This window comes from Mesitornis unicolor, unplaced genomic scaffold (genome assembly GCF_000695765.1).
Source record: "Mesitornis unicolor isolate BGI_N332 unplaced genomic scaffold, ASM69576v1 scaffold5971, whole genome shotgun sequence".
Classification (NCBI taxonomy): domain Eukaryota; kingdom Metazoa; phylum Chordata; class Aves; order Mesitornithiformes; family Mesitornithidae; genus Mesitornis; species Mesitornis unicolor.
The window spans coordinates 55,332-69,798 of NW_010161608.1; the positions used below are offsets into that span (position 1 = coordinate 55,332).

Genomic DNA, 14,467 nt, shown 5'->3' on the forward strand with positions numbered 1-14,467 from the left:
AGCATCTACTTCCTGCTTTCTGCACAAGTTCCACGTAATAACGCTGATCATCTCAGACAGCACTTCTGTACTAATGCCTATGTCTCATGGTGGTACTCCTATAATCTGTTTGGTATCACATCATTAGATCTTTCTTACAGCGCTAATTAGCATCTTCTGAACTACATCTGTGTCATCGTGGACAAGTTTAGAAAACAGTACAGAACACTCAACCAAGATGCTCCAGGTAGCTTGAAGCAAGCAGTATGATACTCTCCTATGAACAAAATATTAATTCTCTTTAGTTTATCAAGTATTTCAGTAACTTCCAGGTTAGTATTTCCTACATGAGCTTTTGTGGAAATGAACATGTATATGTGCTATTACATGTTTTCTTTTTCTATTTTTCAACTTAAATGGTCAGTTTTTACTAAGAAGTTCTGCTTCATTGAGACTAATTAATTTGGAGAGAAAATGAACAAAAGCTTCTCTGGCATGAAAAGATACTTGGGCACTACACACTGTTAAACTGCTACAGTTCCAGTGTCTGAGGAAAAGAGGCTGTAAAGAGAGAGGCTAAGTTGGAGCTAAAGATGCAAAGAGAAGAAAGCAATTGCACTTACAGTGATGCAGTTCACGGAGAAAGGAATTTCTCTTTTCATTCCCATAAAAAAACCCCACAGGCCCAAATCCTCTTAATTTTATCCCTTCATATGGGTCATAAAAATTATCATCAACACTGAGAGGCCAACCTGCCTTAAAATCCAGGACACACTAGCCACTCCTCTGATCATCCTCGATACTTAAGTGTCATCCTCTTTGTTTAAGTTTTATCACGTACATATCACATATTTTTTAAAAATTTTACCACATGCAGCAGAGCATGCTCAGCTCCATTTCCACAGTTACACTGCTCCTGATATATCAACACTCTGAATATACATTTTAAATCGTACTTGTCTTTCTCTCACTTATATGCAGCATCTGTTGCAGTCACTCTCACATGCACTTCTGTACTTACCATTGGAAGGTCTTTGAGAATCTGTATACCATCTCCTGGACCCATATGTGCTATGTGGTTAAAATTAGTTGGGTTAGATATTAATTTATTTCGCATTTCTGGATCGCGTAGCATCTCCCTGGAAGAGAAAATACTTCATTTAGATACTTTGAGGTGAGGACGGACAATTATAAAACAAGTACAACTTTTGACTATCAGCTACTTTTAAATGGAAATTAACTATTTAAACGTGTTAACAGCGATAAACTTCAGTTATCAGCACTTGTCATCAAGCTTCCAGCTTGAAGAGAGGGCAAGGGGCCAGAAGAAAAGAATGCTCTTTTCAGGCAGCTGACACCCAGCAGTTACCAACATTCAAAGAATATACAACCACTATGAGCTGATAAAAAGCTCTGTAAGATGAGTCAAAGTAGAACTCATTTGTGATGCATTATGGAGATGAAAATGAAGTACAAATATGAAAATAGAATTAAAATAATACTGCAGTACCTTTCTCAGCCTGTGGTCAGAATTAAAAGCTCTTCAAAATGGCAAGGATGCATTTCAGAACTCAGAATAAATAAAATTTTAACAGACCAAACCACGATCAACTCAGAAAAGGCAAGGACAAGAACTGGAATTTTATCTCCACTGTACACAGCTGTTACTTTTCTTAGAGCCAAAAAGAAAGGAAAGCTGGGAGCCAGCCATCGGTGGAACACGTTGAAGTTAGAAAACTGAAATACTCAGTTCTTGGAGTGTAGCTTAGCACAGTAGCAGGTCATCTTTAGTGAGCGATAGTAAGTGGTCAGTAACATCCTCTGTGAGCACTGTGATAGTGCAGACCTATTTTTATTGTCACAGTATTTATGACGTGTTAAAGACTTCTATTAGAAACACATCCTGAAGTCCTACATCCTCTGAGGAGGTAAATTTTCTGAGATTTATAGAATGTTTACGTAGTTAAATCTATAAATCAAAAAAGCAGATGCCTTGGAACACTGCTGACAGTAGAATTGCCTTCAGAAAGAAAAGCAGAACCAGAGTCTGAAAGTAAGTAATCCATATGCATAGTTAGAAATGCAATCTCCTTTTGCAAAGTGTTTATTACAGATCTTTATATATACAGTATATGTGCACATCTATGTACCTATATACAGTATGTGGAGACATGCATTCCAAATTACAGCTGTTTCACATAATTAATTTCCACTAATGAATCCAGTGTATTCAGTGCATATCCATATCTGGTATTAACACAAATTAAACATTGCGAATTCAGGCGGTAGCGAACAGACAGAAACATCCGCATGGGCATTCCAGAAAGCAACAACTGAAGCAGTACATTGGCATCAGTCACTGTCCTTCAGGGCCTACAGGCATGTACAGAAGACAAGTACATGTTGAATACCGACCTCCTCTGTTGCATCCTCTCCTCCTCTGGTACTCTGAATGAATAACGGCGCTTGTTGTTGATGTTTCGAACCATTTGCTTCCGGCTGTTATCCGATGTCTCGGGAACTACCAATTCATCACCCTCTGAAATCAACATAAGTATGATGATCTAGTGGGACACTTCATGGAATATGAATTCAAAGACATTTTCTCCCTCTGCTCTTGCTAGCAACCATCATCCATCAAATCTGAACATGTGCTCCTTGATTTATGAATAGTCTTGGTCACTATCTACCTGTTATATAGCAACACACTTAACCCTTCTTCACACAAAAGCTGCCATAACTATGTTTTCAAAACACCACTGATTAATTCTTTCAAACAAAACATTTAGGTGGGCAGGAAAGGATCTCGGTTCTCTATCTCAAACTTTCTTAGGCAGTTCTCACTGAAAATCACTAGAAGTCTTGTTCTGCCTATCATCTGGAAACTCAATGCAAGATTCTTTATTTCAGTCTCCAAAGAGACTACTCCTTTTGAAAGGTTTCAACATGGACATATTTTGGTGCAAGTGTAGGAAAAGGGAATATTTTTTTCCACATGTGTAAGTCTGGCCAAGGCATCTTCAACAAAGACATGAAATGTGCAGCAGTGCTAATCATACAATAGGAGCATTACTTTGAATGAATGCTGCAACTGCTCTGTCTTGTTTTATATATATGGAGACTGAAGTTACACTTAGTAAGCTTGAACGCACCCAACACCTACTGCACATGGCCAAAACTGCTTTTGTATGGAACTGAAAAATCCTTTTTCCTTAAGACCAACTGAAGATTTAATTAAGTGTGGGATCTACTAGGTAAGTAGCTTCAGGAAAAAAACTGTGCAGATTTTTAGGGAGATACATCCAGAGGATACTTCACTGTTTGGTAACCTTTTTTGAAAGGCAGTGAGAAAGGTACAGGAGCAAAACATCAGCCTTACTCACTTCAGAGCCCATGCTCTCCATTTTTTTTATCTCTTCTGTGGTACTTTTAATGTTCGGTCTTTAGTAGACTTGAAAATTCTTTAAACATACTTCTACCATATTGCTCCTCTCTATCACTGTCATTGCTTTTGTACTAATTTGCTAGCAATTTAAATAAATCCTGAAACATTTCCAACAGCAGTACATGTTTCTAGAGTGTTTATTTCCAGTATTTTCAGAATAGTTGTTAAAAAAAGATAGCTTTTGATTGTCAAAACAAAGCACATCCACTCTCCACTAAAGAGGTTAAACAAAAGGCTAAGGAAATTACTTAGGAGCATGCTTATGAAATGGGCTCTAAAAAGGAAAAAAAGGTCAAAAAGACTCATAACTAAAATAGAATTCTGAAGCTAAAACTATGGCACACAATCATATGTGACCCTAATAACAAGTTATGAATACATAATATGACATTACTTTCTGATCCTTGGGCAAGGTTTCAGTTACGTGTAATATTAATTTTAATCTAGTATTGCAAAGATCACTATTAAAGCCTTTAATTGTGCAGGCATTTTTAGATAGTATTCTGGCAGGTGATCCCAGATTTGGAGGCAGTGTCTAGTCATTCTGTTTTCTATTTCCAGTCTTCATTGAATATTCAAAAGGGAAAAAAAAGTTCAGAGTAGCTGCCTAGCAGACATCATTGCATTCACTGTGCTATAAGCTTTGAAATCTATATTTTGAAATCTATTTTTTTTTTAATCTATAAGCTTTGGCTTTCTCCCAAATTAACAAGTACACATACCTTCAAGAGATCACTTACTACAATTCACAGATCCAGGCCAAAGAAAATGCCCTTTCTAAACAAAGATTTGATGAAAATTGGCTTCTCTTTACTTACCTGCCATTTTGTTTTTGAAATATATTAATCTAACTGTCTCCAGGCCTAAAAGGTTTAGTGATCCTTCTGTGTTCAAGGGTCGTACCTGAAACAAGGAAAATCAGTCCTTGCAATAACTCACATTTATATAGTGCATCTTATTCTGAAACTCCAAGGTGCATTATAAACTCTATAAAAGGAGCCAACCAGAGAGGAGAACAGCACAACCAGTCAGAGCAAAGTCTGCTCCACAGAACTGCAGGCCGGAGAGAGCGGTGTCTCCTGTAGCACATGCTTGCCTTCAAGAATAACAATTCTGAGTCATTAGAGCCATGAAGCAGAGTTAAAAACAATGTTAGGTTTTAAACTTCTGTTTGAACAATGAGTACAAATGGAGTTATCCAAAATTCCACTTAAAGACATAGGCTTAACACCAATCCTCCCAGCATTTTCATAAACAGTTCTGTTAGAAGTCTATTTCATGTAACAATTCAATTTTGTCTATTAGATGCACAAAGCAATAAGCTGTGTGTGCTTTTATTTTGTGCTAGTATCATGCCACAACCATGTTTTGCAACTTGATAAGAGATTTAGATTGCTAAAAGCTACTGGTATTCATGATTACCAACTTCAAACTAAAAGAAGCATTCCACTCTCCGTGTCTGCAAATTGTGTTAGAAACAAACATTTCATAATAAATTCTCATTTTTGCGTCTCCTCAATGTAGTAAATCTTGTTTGCTGAAAGTAGCTTCCCTCATTAAATGTGCAGTCTTAAGCCAAATATTAGTCAAAGTACTAAATCACATTCTGCTCTGTAGGAAAAAAATGCTCCAACTGCTTAATAACTCAAAGTTTGGGCCTCAGAAAGAGTGGAAGAAATTTCCTCTAAAAGACCAGATTCTTCTCCCCTTAAGATGGTTAATAGCTGAGCACCTTGATCTATGCATTATTTATCCTTACAGCATTGCCATAATATCCAGGTCAGCATCTGACATGGGAAATTGATATGCAGAGAGACTGAATGACTGACACAAGACCACAAGGACAATTTCTTGTAGTTCTGCATCACTGGAATGCCATTTAAAGGAATGATGTTGACACTAATACAAAATTGAAGTCAGTCTAAACTATGGAAAAAAACCCCATTTTTCTTTCCAAATACAGCTGAGCAAACACCTTCTAAATGCCATGGAAGTATCAGTTTTCAAACACTTATTACTTTTGCTAAGTGATCCAAACCTGACATCATTCTGGTTTTAATAGTGGTACTGGCTGAATGAGAATATTCTAACCCTATCTGTCTACAATGTTTTCAAGCAGCAAAAGACAGATGTAACCACATGCAAAACACATTTCCCGTCTTACATTTTTGAACAAAAGGCACTGGTTTCTTTGCAGTAGCTCTTCTTTTTGTTCAATTATGTTTAAACAAGCAATTTTAGCAATGGCTTCTAATGTGCTTTAAAAGCCTGGTATGAGTGTAGCAAAGCAATACTGAGTCTAGACATAGTCTTTAACTGATATCGAAAGAGCAAGTTACCTTTTTGAGAGGAATAGTCTGAATCCACTCCATGGAGTTCACATCAAAGATATCAATGGCATTTTCACTGTACACAGAGAGGTATGGTGCATTGTAACCTGAGAAGGAAGGATTAGGTATAGTGTCATGTGCTTTTAGGCAGGGATCAAAATATACAATTTCTTTACGGTTTAACCATATTTTTGCAAAAATACCACCCCACAATTCAACAACAATCCTTGCAAAATGTGTTTTAACTCAAAAATTACCAAGAAATTTATTCTGAAGGCAAACCACTACCACCACCAAAAAACCCTAAAATCTCCATGACTGTTCTTTTAACTTTGCAGAACCAAACTGCTTCTTGTACTACAAGGGATTACAGTTTACTCTGCCAAACACTGATGCAGTTCAAAGTTTTTTTTCTTCCAAAAGTCCTATTTCATTCAGGAGGGAATGAAGGAGTAAGGAAAGAAAACAAAAAAACCACAGTAATAAGCACCATTACAGAAAAGCAAGTCAAACTACTAGATCTTAATGGCTCTGAACATCAGAAAAGCTTGAACCACAATGCTGAGCCAAAGCACAATCAAATTTTAAGACTTTAAATAACAACCCAGAATCAGTGGTAGCAAATGCATACAGATTCCATTAGCCTCTGTAGGACCTGAGGCTTCCAGCTGCTTTAGAGATCAGGCTACGTGTTCAGAAATTGGACATCAGACTTGGAAATCCTGATCCTTGATTCTACTTTGTGCTACAGCTGTATAGGTCAGTGACAGAGTTGTCAAAACCAGCATAAATGTGATCAGGACTAAACCCTCTGACTAGATAGAAAATGCTGACAGAAGCTGAGAACGTTCATTTACCTGTCAGGTAACTATCCTTGAACTTCTCTTTCTGTGGATATTAATATAAGCAGCGATCACTCAATGTATAATAGCAAGTACACCGATACACATGGCAACTTACAGCAAGAAGATGGAGTCGCAGGCCACATCAATTCTTGTTGTCTGGATCTTCGGCCCTGGCAGTCAATGTAAACCCCTACGCTGCTAAAACACAGCAGGTATTCTTTATTTGAGATTTCGACTGCACAGATGGCATCAGTTGGCTGCTGTGAGATAAATGATAGCGTGTGGTCATCTGGATGGAGCAGACTGTATGGGCTGCCTTCTCCGTGAAGGGGATATTTTAAGAAACCTGACTGGTAGCCCACACAAAGACGGTCACTGAAGATTGACATCCACTGGACATTCCCCTGGACTTGGATCTCCTTGATCTTTTTGTGACGTGTCTTACTCTGATTTAGTTCATAACAGAGGACCTGCCTTTTCATAGCTACACACAGACAGGTAAGAGCTCCATGGCGCACATGTCCAGAAACTATCGACTGACAGCCTTTTGTTTCTGCCAGCTTATAAAACTCAGTCTCCCTTCCATCCAGGGCAGCCATAGGGAAAAGCCGCACGTGACGGTTTCGTCCTGAGATTACTGCGATGAGCTGCTCACTTGGGATAAGCTCAATCTGATGAACCTTCTTATTGTCACCAACACGGATAATCTCTAAAAAAAACACCAAAACAAAAACCCGCAAATCCAAGTTAATGATGTTGAAGTATGAACTGATTATAATATATGTATTTGTAAAGATAAACTACCAAGGAAACCCAAAAAATTCCGATTTATTGCTTCCTTGTAATATAAAAAGTACAGAATTAAAACTTGTATTTCAGTAATACCAGATGGGGAATGCTGGATAGACCTTTGGCTTTTCCTCATCAGAAAAGGGAGGAGCAGATCCCATGCAATAACAACTGCTGTATTATTTTAGTATTAATTTCAAAAACAGTTTATAGCCTCAAAACTACTGAATAAAAAACCCTCAAAGAACTGAAACATACAATTAAAACATGTTGCTTGTTGAATTAGCTTGGGCACCTGTCATACATCTCTTTACAATACTGAGCATAAGATTTCATTTCCAGTATGAAGGAGTAGCTTACAAAAAGGATCAAGCCAGGCTCCTTACTGAGGTGCACAGCAGAAGAAAACACAACAGTCATAAATTGAAATGAGGGAGGTCCTACTAGATAGAGAAAGAAAATGTTTTGCTGTGAGATTAATTCCACTTCGCAACAGGCAGCCCAGAGAGACTGCAGAACCTCAGTCCTCTGGGATTTTCAAGACCCAACTGGACAAAGTCCTGAGCAACCTGGTCTGAATTCAGTATTAAGCCTGCTTAAAACAAGGGAAGAAAACCTTCAAGTGCATTCCAGATGCTGGATCTTTGTTAGTGGAAAGGATAGGCAAAATACAAAACACACAGAACACCTTCTTGATTATCAGCTCTCACATGAGGTTGTCCAGCTAAAATTGTAAATCAAAAAGAATGGAACCAGAGGATATTAAAGAGAAAAAAAGGTTAAAAAGTAATTTTCTGATTACTTAATATTAGGGAAAACATTACTAGTTCCTATTCTCTTACCGTCTTTGGTGACGTGCACAACAAATAACCCTTCTTCATTCCCCAGAGCTATTCTTTCATGGTCTATGGTATTAAGAAAAAAAAAAAGGTTATTTTTCATTGGAAATACTTCTTCAACAATCGTGATAATTCTGATTAACAGAGAGAGTTTTTTAATATCTTGAAATAAACAGATATAAAGCCAAACCCAACACATTCATGTAACAAAAAAACCTGGTAACCTTCCAATCTTTCAAATTTCTGAAAAAATAAGTCTCTTCCCATTTCTCCTGTTAGCAGAAGTAAGAGCAATAAACGTAATTTTTAACATACCATTCAGAGCACTTATGAGTACTACTAACTTTGAAATAACTATAATATCAACATTTAAATAATTTAAATAATCAGTGTTTAACTTATTTTATATAGTGGCAATTAAAATGACTAAAATGACGCTCTGCTGTTATGTTTTCTCTCTGGTCCCACAAGCAGATTCGTAAAGTCAGTGATTTACACCTATTCTATACCGCTAATTTTGCTTAGTTAAGGAATTATGTTTACGGAATAACTAAAGACTAATGTCCAATTCTTATTCAACATTATTCATAATTATGAGTATGTGTGAGTAGGGGGAATATTCTTAAAGATGTGACAGAAGTACTTGGTAGTGAACTGCACTTCTCTCTTAAACCCATAAACCTTTCCATATGGGATAAAACCATGACATATTACTCTCTATTCAGTAGGTAACTCCATTTAACACATTTTTTTTTTTGTGGGGAAAAAAAAGTGCTTTTAGTATACCAGTTTTTCTTAGAGTTTTCTTCTTATTCATTTCATACCTATGATTGCTGCTGACTGTGTTGTTTTGATGAGGGGTAAGGTGCTGTCATAAGCTTCTTTGGGAACATAGACTGAGCGGTCTTTGAGTTTGTTCTTCTTCAAGATCTTATGCAATTCATTCAGCACCCCTACCCACTTGCTTTTTTCATTTTCACCATCTGCTAGAATCAGGATTGAACACTTATTACTGGATGCAGAGAGCTGGGAAGCTGTGACCTGGAAAATTTTAAAATACATATATTTTAAGTCTTAAGCAATACAAAGTGTTATCATGATAATTTTTACAAGTGATGCCTATAAGTGCCCTTTTAATTGGCTGCCTGAACTAAGAATACAAAAATTTAGCCTTAGTTAACAGAAAACACTGTCACAATCAAGCACTCACAGCAGAAAAACCTGTAGATGTGAATAACTCAAAGACCTGAGAAAACTTTGGCTTTATTCGAAATGGATTTGTAATTACTCTACAATTCAGAAATGCCTGCCCTAAATAAGGCAGTCATCTGTTTCTCACAGCAATTTTATAATGAAAATAATTTCTTACACAGTATTCTGTATTTTTTAGACCAACATGAATATTTTAATGCAACAGGAATGGTCTTTATGGAAGAATGACCTATGGCCCTTTTCGTATATTTGGTATGGGTACTATAGACAAAGATGAAAGCCCCTTTTTGTAGGTTTATCTTCTCTCAGCATGCAGGGTGAGGAGCAGTCTGAAAGCCAGAAGAACAAGGAGTGAAAGACAATGATATAGTAAAGAAATGATAGGGGAATTGATAAGACACCAAAGATATTTCATTGAGGTCAAAGCTTCAATAGAATATCTAGTAAAAGTAAGAATGATATCAGAAAAAGCCAGTGATGGCAAAATCCTGGTACCAGGTAATAGACAATAGATGTTTAACGAGCATTTTACAATAGATTTCTATACTGACTACCTGACAAATGGGAGTTCTCAAAGGTCTGATGCATATATACCAAGAATATATATAAAATAAATGCTTCAGGAATAACACAACAAATTAAACTGAGAAACAGAAGGCAGCTTTAGGAAATGAAAATGTAGAAGGTCATGAAGAACAGAAAAATTCCAAATGACTAACAGAAGGTTGAGTAAAGCACTTCTTATTGTGAAGGTCTAAAAAAATAAAACCCACGTAAATGGGAGATGAGAGCTTGTCTAAATGTACCAGTGCTATTTTTACCAAGAAAATTATGTATGTACAGAACCTTATGCACTGCTGCTACCATGGATACCACACTGCCAGAACTTGAAAGGAAATAAAGCTGTCAGTGAATGCACACCATACATCACACTGTGAAACCCTATACTACTGGGTTACTACGTACAGTATGTAATACTTACTCTAAAGATACAGGGGATATCTTTTCGGTTTGCATGGATGACATCTGAGGCCAAGACAGAACTCACTGAGAATTCTTCATCTCTTATGGAAACCACAAACATTATTGGAAAAGAGTTAGAGAGAGTAAAATCTGTGTGCTTGTTTTTACTTATTTCCGTACTACCAATACCCTTGTTTTGTGAAGGACACAAGAACACAGCACTGAGATTTACTTTTTTAAACTATCCTTTCCTCTTTATCTGCAGATGAAACACACAAATGCAATGTTACATAATAAATTACTAGTAAATGTTCATGGAGATAACTCTATTGAGATTCAACTTAAAAAAGAAGACTGGAACAAGGACACGACTCCAACTCTTTCATAAAAGTCCAAACTCAGTAGAACCTATAAGCTACAGCTGTTTGAAACTTCCTGGATAAACTAGTTCAGAGTTGAGCTTTATTTCTTTGGTATGTTAATCGTCCTCAACCTTCAGTGAAGTTGGTAGTATTTCAGTAATACTGAAGACAGTGGGAACAAACTAGCCCTTCTGAATAAAAAAATTATATTAGGTTTATAATATAACAAAGTTTTATCTGTCTTTCAAAACTCTATTCAACTCCAAAATAATATACTTTTCTTCTTTATTCATTCCAGATCATCTACACAGCTGAACAGATGTATTTTGGAACATCATTTAGAAACAGAAGTTTAAATTGCCACATATGAACACATAAGTGGAGTTCGGGCTAATTGCAAATACTGCATTTTTCCGGAAAATTAAGAGGCTCTCAACATGGATTACAGTGTTCCATGAAAGCCCTGGAGCTTGCTTACTGGTTTCACAAAAAGGAAAGGTAGAAAAAAACCAACCAACTCCCAGTGCCTCTGAAAAGCTCCTACTCAGTACCAAACAGCTTACCTCATGTCAATGACCTGACTCACTATCACGCTGGGCTGGGATGCTTTTCCTTCTGCTACATCGTATAGGAAGAGTTTAAAATCACAGATCACTGCCAGTGCTCTCTGCCAACCTTTCTTTACTCCAGCTGGTTTTGGTACCTTTGGCAAAATAAATTCTAATTAACTCTCTGTATGTTTGCGTGCAATCAAAAATCAGACAGAACAAAAATCAATTCTCTCATCTAGGATGACAAGCTTTTATACAGTGATAGCATTAAGCAACATAAGCAATGCCCACAGGTGCAGTAAGCACATCAAACACAGCCATAAAGACACCGCAATATATTAGTTAAAAAATTAACAGCACCACATCTTCTGTCTTCTTATTTCATAAACTCATTCAAAGCTACGTTAACAAACACAGAGAAAGAAATCCATCTCTATTTGGTCAACAGGAATATGGTCAAAACTACATTGAGATTTTTTTCTCTTTACATACATGCATCCACACCAATGACCCTTGACAGCACTAGCATCAGCAGAGAGACTCAAAAATTCACAGGCCCTGAAAGATGACCTGATCTCTAGAGAAGGACTATTCAAGACCAACTCAAAGTACAGAGTTGGCTGACAGAGATGGAGAGAGAATCACTGTTGAAAATGCTAACAGTTGCTTTGAGAAAATGTAGGTCTTAGTTTCCAAACTGTTACCTTAAGGTGTAATTGAATCCATTCTCCCTGAAGCTCCTGTTAGAGTTTAATTCCGGCTCCAGAAAACAACAAATTCAATGTAAGTGCCCCAAATGCAGCACCTGATACTTACTCGGACATGTCCTTCATAAGCTGTTCCTATGCCTTTCTGTGGATCTATTCCCAAAGGTCCCTTAGTCTGTTCGGGAGGAATTGGACATACTGCAGGAGCCTTGTCTGCACAGGTCACGTGGCAAGAGAATCCACACACTGGTAAGGAGGAGAAGAAACAAAAAGATTTGATGTTTATGTCTTGTGAAATGCAAAAGCTCTAATTATTATCTCTATAAAGGAAACCTCTCTTTTTTGACCATCAATTGAACTTTGCTACAGTGAGATGAAAATGTAAGTCTGCACACAGCAGCAGTTTAAGTTTTTACTTGCTCCAAATTCTGATTTTCTCATTTTCAGAGGTGTATGGGTACACAGTTTGGTCTCATCCAGGTAAGAAAGAGCCTAATCAGAAGCTCATACTGAGAGATGATTTCCTCTAGGCCCAACCCTACTAAGAAACAAAAAGCTGGAAGCTCCTCTAAACAATGAGTGGTCATTCTGTGTACACACACATGTAGAATAAATTAGTCCTGGAAAGAAGCAAAATTGGTAAACAATTTGGCTCACATTTTGCCCTGAGTCATAAAACAAAGCTGCTGTCAGAATACTTGAACAGAACACTAACCGTGGCCCTTCACTGCTATTTCAAGTGAACTGAACTAAGCTCTTCTATCATCAACTGGAAGAAGTATGTCCCCAGATAACTAGGTAATCTGTTGCATAAGATCTTCAAAGTGCTTGGCTTCTACCGTTAACAGACTGAAGCAAGAGAATATATTGTGTTGTTCAAAATATAAACAGAAGACTCCTGCATTACAACATTTACTGTCCAATTTGCATCTGTAACAACTTAATTTCACACTTCCTGCTTTCACAAGTGCTTACCTTCACATGTACAACCCTGTCGTATTAAACCAACCATCAGAGATGTGCACTGATTGCATTTTGTTGGTGTATTAAATGATTTCACTACAAACTGGTGGGCTTTAGGCTGTGAATCAAGCAGACAAGAATGTTAATACCTGTAACACTTCTGAAGAAGAGTTATTTCTTTCACAGACACAAGAGTGCATAGGTGTATTTAGAAAGGTAGCTTATTTAGAAAGGTAGCTTGCTGAAATGAGATGTGAGCTCCTAACACATGGGCTGAAAAAAAATCCTTATCAGTGCTTGCTATTGATAATTTAAACCATCCTCTGTAAACGAAACCATGGAAACTGCACCTTGCATCAAAATTGCAGATAGGAAAGTTGCCAAAATTATTCCATCACAGTCTAGAAGTTGAACATGTGGATGCATGTTCTTGGTGGGCACCTGGTGGCCAGTCAAGATCAACCCACCACAGTATTTTCTAAGCTGCAAACTCAATGCTCCCCTGTAACGTATGTTGCCTTAGTTCAAATACAAATGTCAGACTTTTTTAATTCTAATTTTTATGCCAAAAAGCATGGCAGAGTTCAGTTTTATGGTGACAGGCACAGGCAATTTCAGAACACCCAATTTAAAAGCAAGGGTATAGATGAAGTTGATTTTGAAAGGGCTTCTATTCTTGTTAGTTCTTGAGAACGCAGACTACATGAGAATGTATTTTAATTCGCTCTCCTCAAGGATGGCAGTGCTGATGCTATGATATCACAGCTAAATGACTACATAATGTGGTAGTATGATTCATAAAAGGCCTTCTATAAGCTGCTTTGCTTTGCTTTTCTGAACAAAACTCCCATCAAAGTAGCACCTGGTAGGTGGAGGGCGGATACAGCATAGGGTGAACACAAAGACTGTCCGGACAACCTGGATAGTGTACGTGATCTAAGACAATTTTGTAGACTACTTTAATGAGTAGGTATATAAAAGTTTTATTCACTTTCCTGTTTTTCATAGCATAAGATACCAGAGCTAAAGACTTAAACCTCATCCATATTTAATGACAGCTTTACTGTTACAATGGAAGCTTTCTGTCTACAGATGGATGTCTTGTTCTGAAACTTGCAGGGAAACAATACTTAGCTTTAAAAACCAATGTAGTCACAAAGGTCATTTAGCGAACATAATAAATTAGAAAGCCAATTCATTACTCACGGAGCAAAATATTGGCAAAAATGAAATTATGTGCACAGTAAAATCTGTTTCACGTGATTACAAGTGCACATACAGTATTTTTTTAATTGATTTACTAAGACATTGCCCAAAAACTGACTTCTCGATCTTTTTAGCTTTCCTTTACACAAATGAAGTCTTTTGCTATTCTGCAATTTATCAAAACAGAGAAAGAGATCTGTTACAAACACTTACTTCATTGAGTAGTTGCAGAAAAACCGTCATATTATTAAATATACAGAAGTATCCTAAGCCGTA

The 14,467-nt window shown here is 37.0% G+C and overlaps 1 protein-coding gene across 1 annotated transcript in view; it reads right to left on the reverse strand.

The window, feature by feature from the left end:
- Positions 1-14,467, reverse strand: part of CDC42BPA (CDC42 binding protein kinase alpha (DMPK-like)) — a 119,718-nt gene that overhangs the window by 13,295 nt on the left and 91,956 nt on the right. The window contains exons 23-33 of the mRNA XM_010193375.1: positions 12,998-13,103; positions 12,132-12,268; positions 11,328-11,467; positions 10,422-10,503; positions 9,052-9,268; positions 8,231-8,293; positions 6,715-7,308; positions 5,764-5,861; positions 4,243-4,327; positions 2,395-2,518; positions 1,001-1,118 (exon numbers count right to left, since the gene is read on the reverse strand). Coding sequence (XP_010191677.1) covers positions 1,001-1,118; positions 2,395-2,518; positions 4,243-4,327; positions 5,764-5,861; positions 6,715-7,308; positions 8,231-8,293; positions 9,052-9,268; positions 10,422-10,503; positions 11,328-11,467; positions 12,132-12,268; positions 12,998-13,103 — 1,764 coding nt within the window. The remainder of the gene's footprint in view (positions 1-1,000; positions 1,119-2,394; positions 2,519-4,242; positions 4,328-5,763; positions 5,862-6,714; positions 7,309-8,230; positions 8,294-9,051; positions 9,269-10,421; positions 10,504-11,327; positions 11,468-12,131; positions 12,269-12,997; positions 13,104-14,467) is intronic.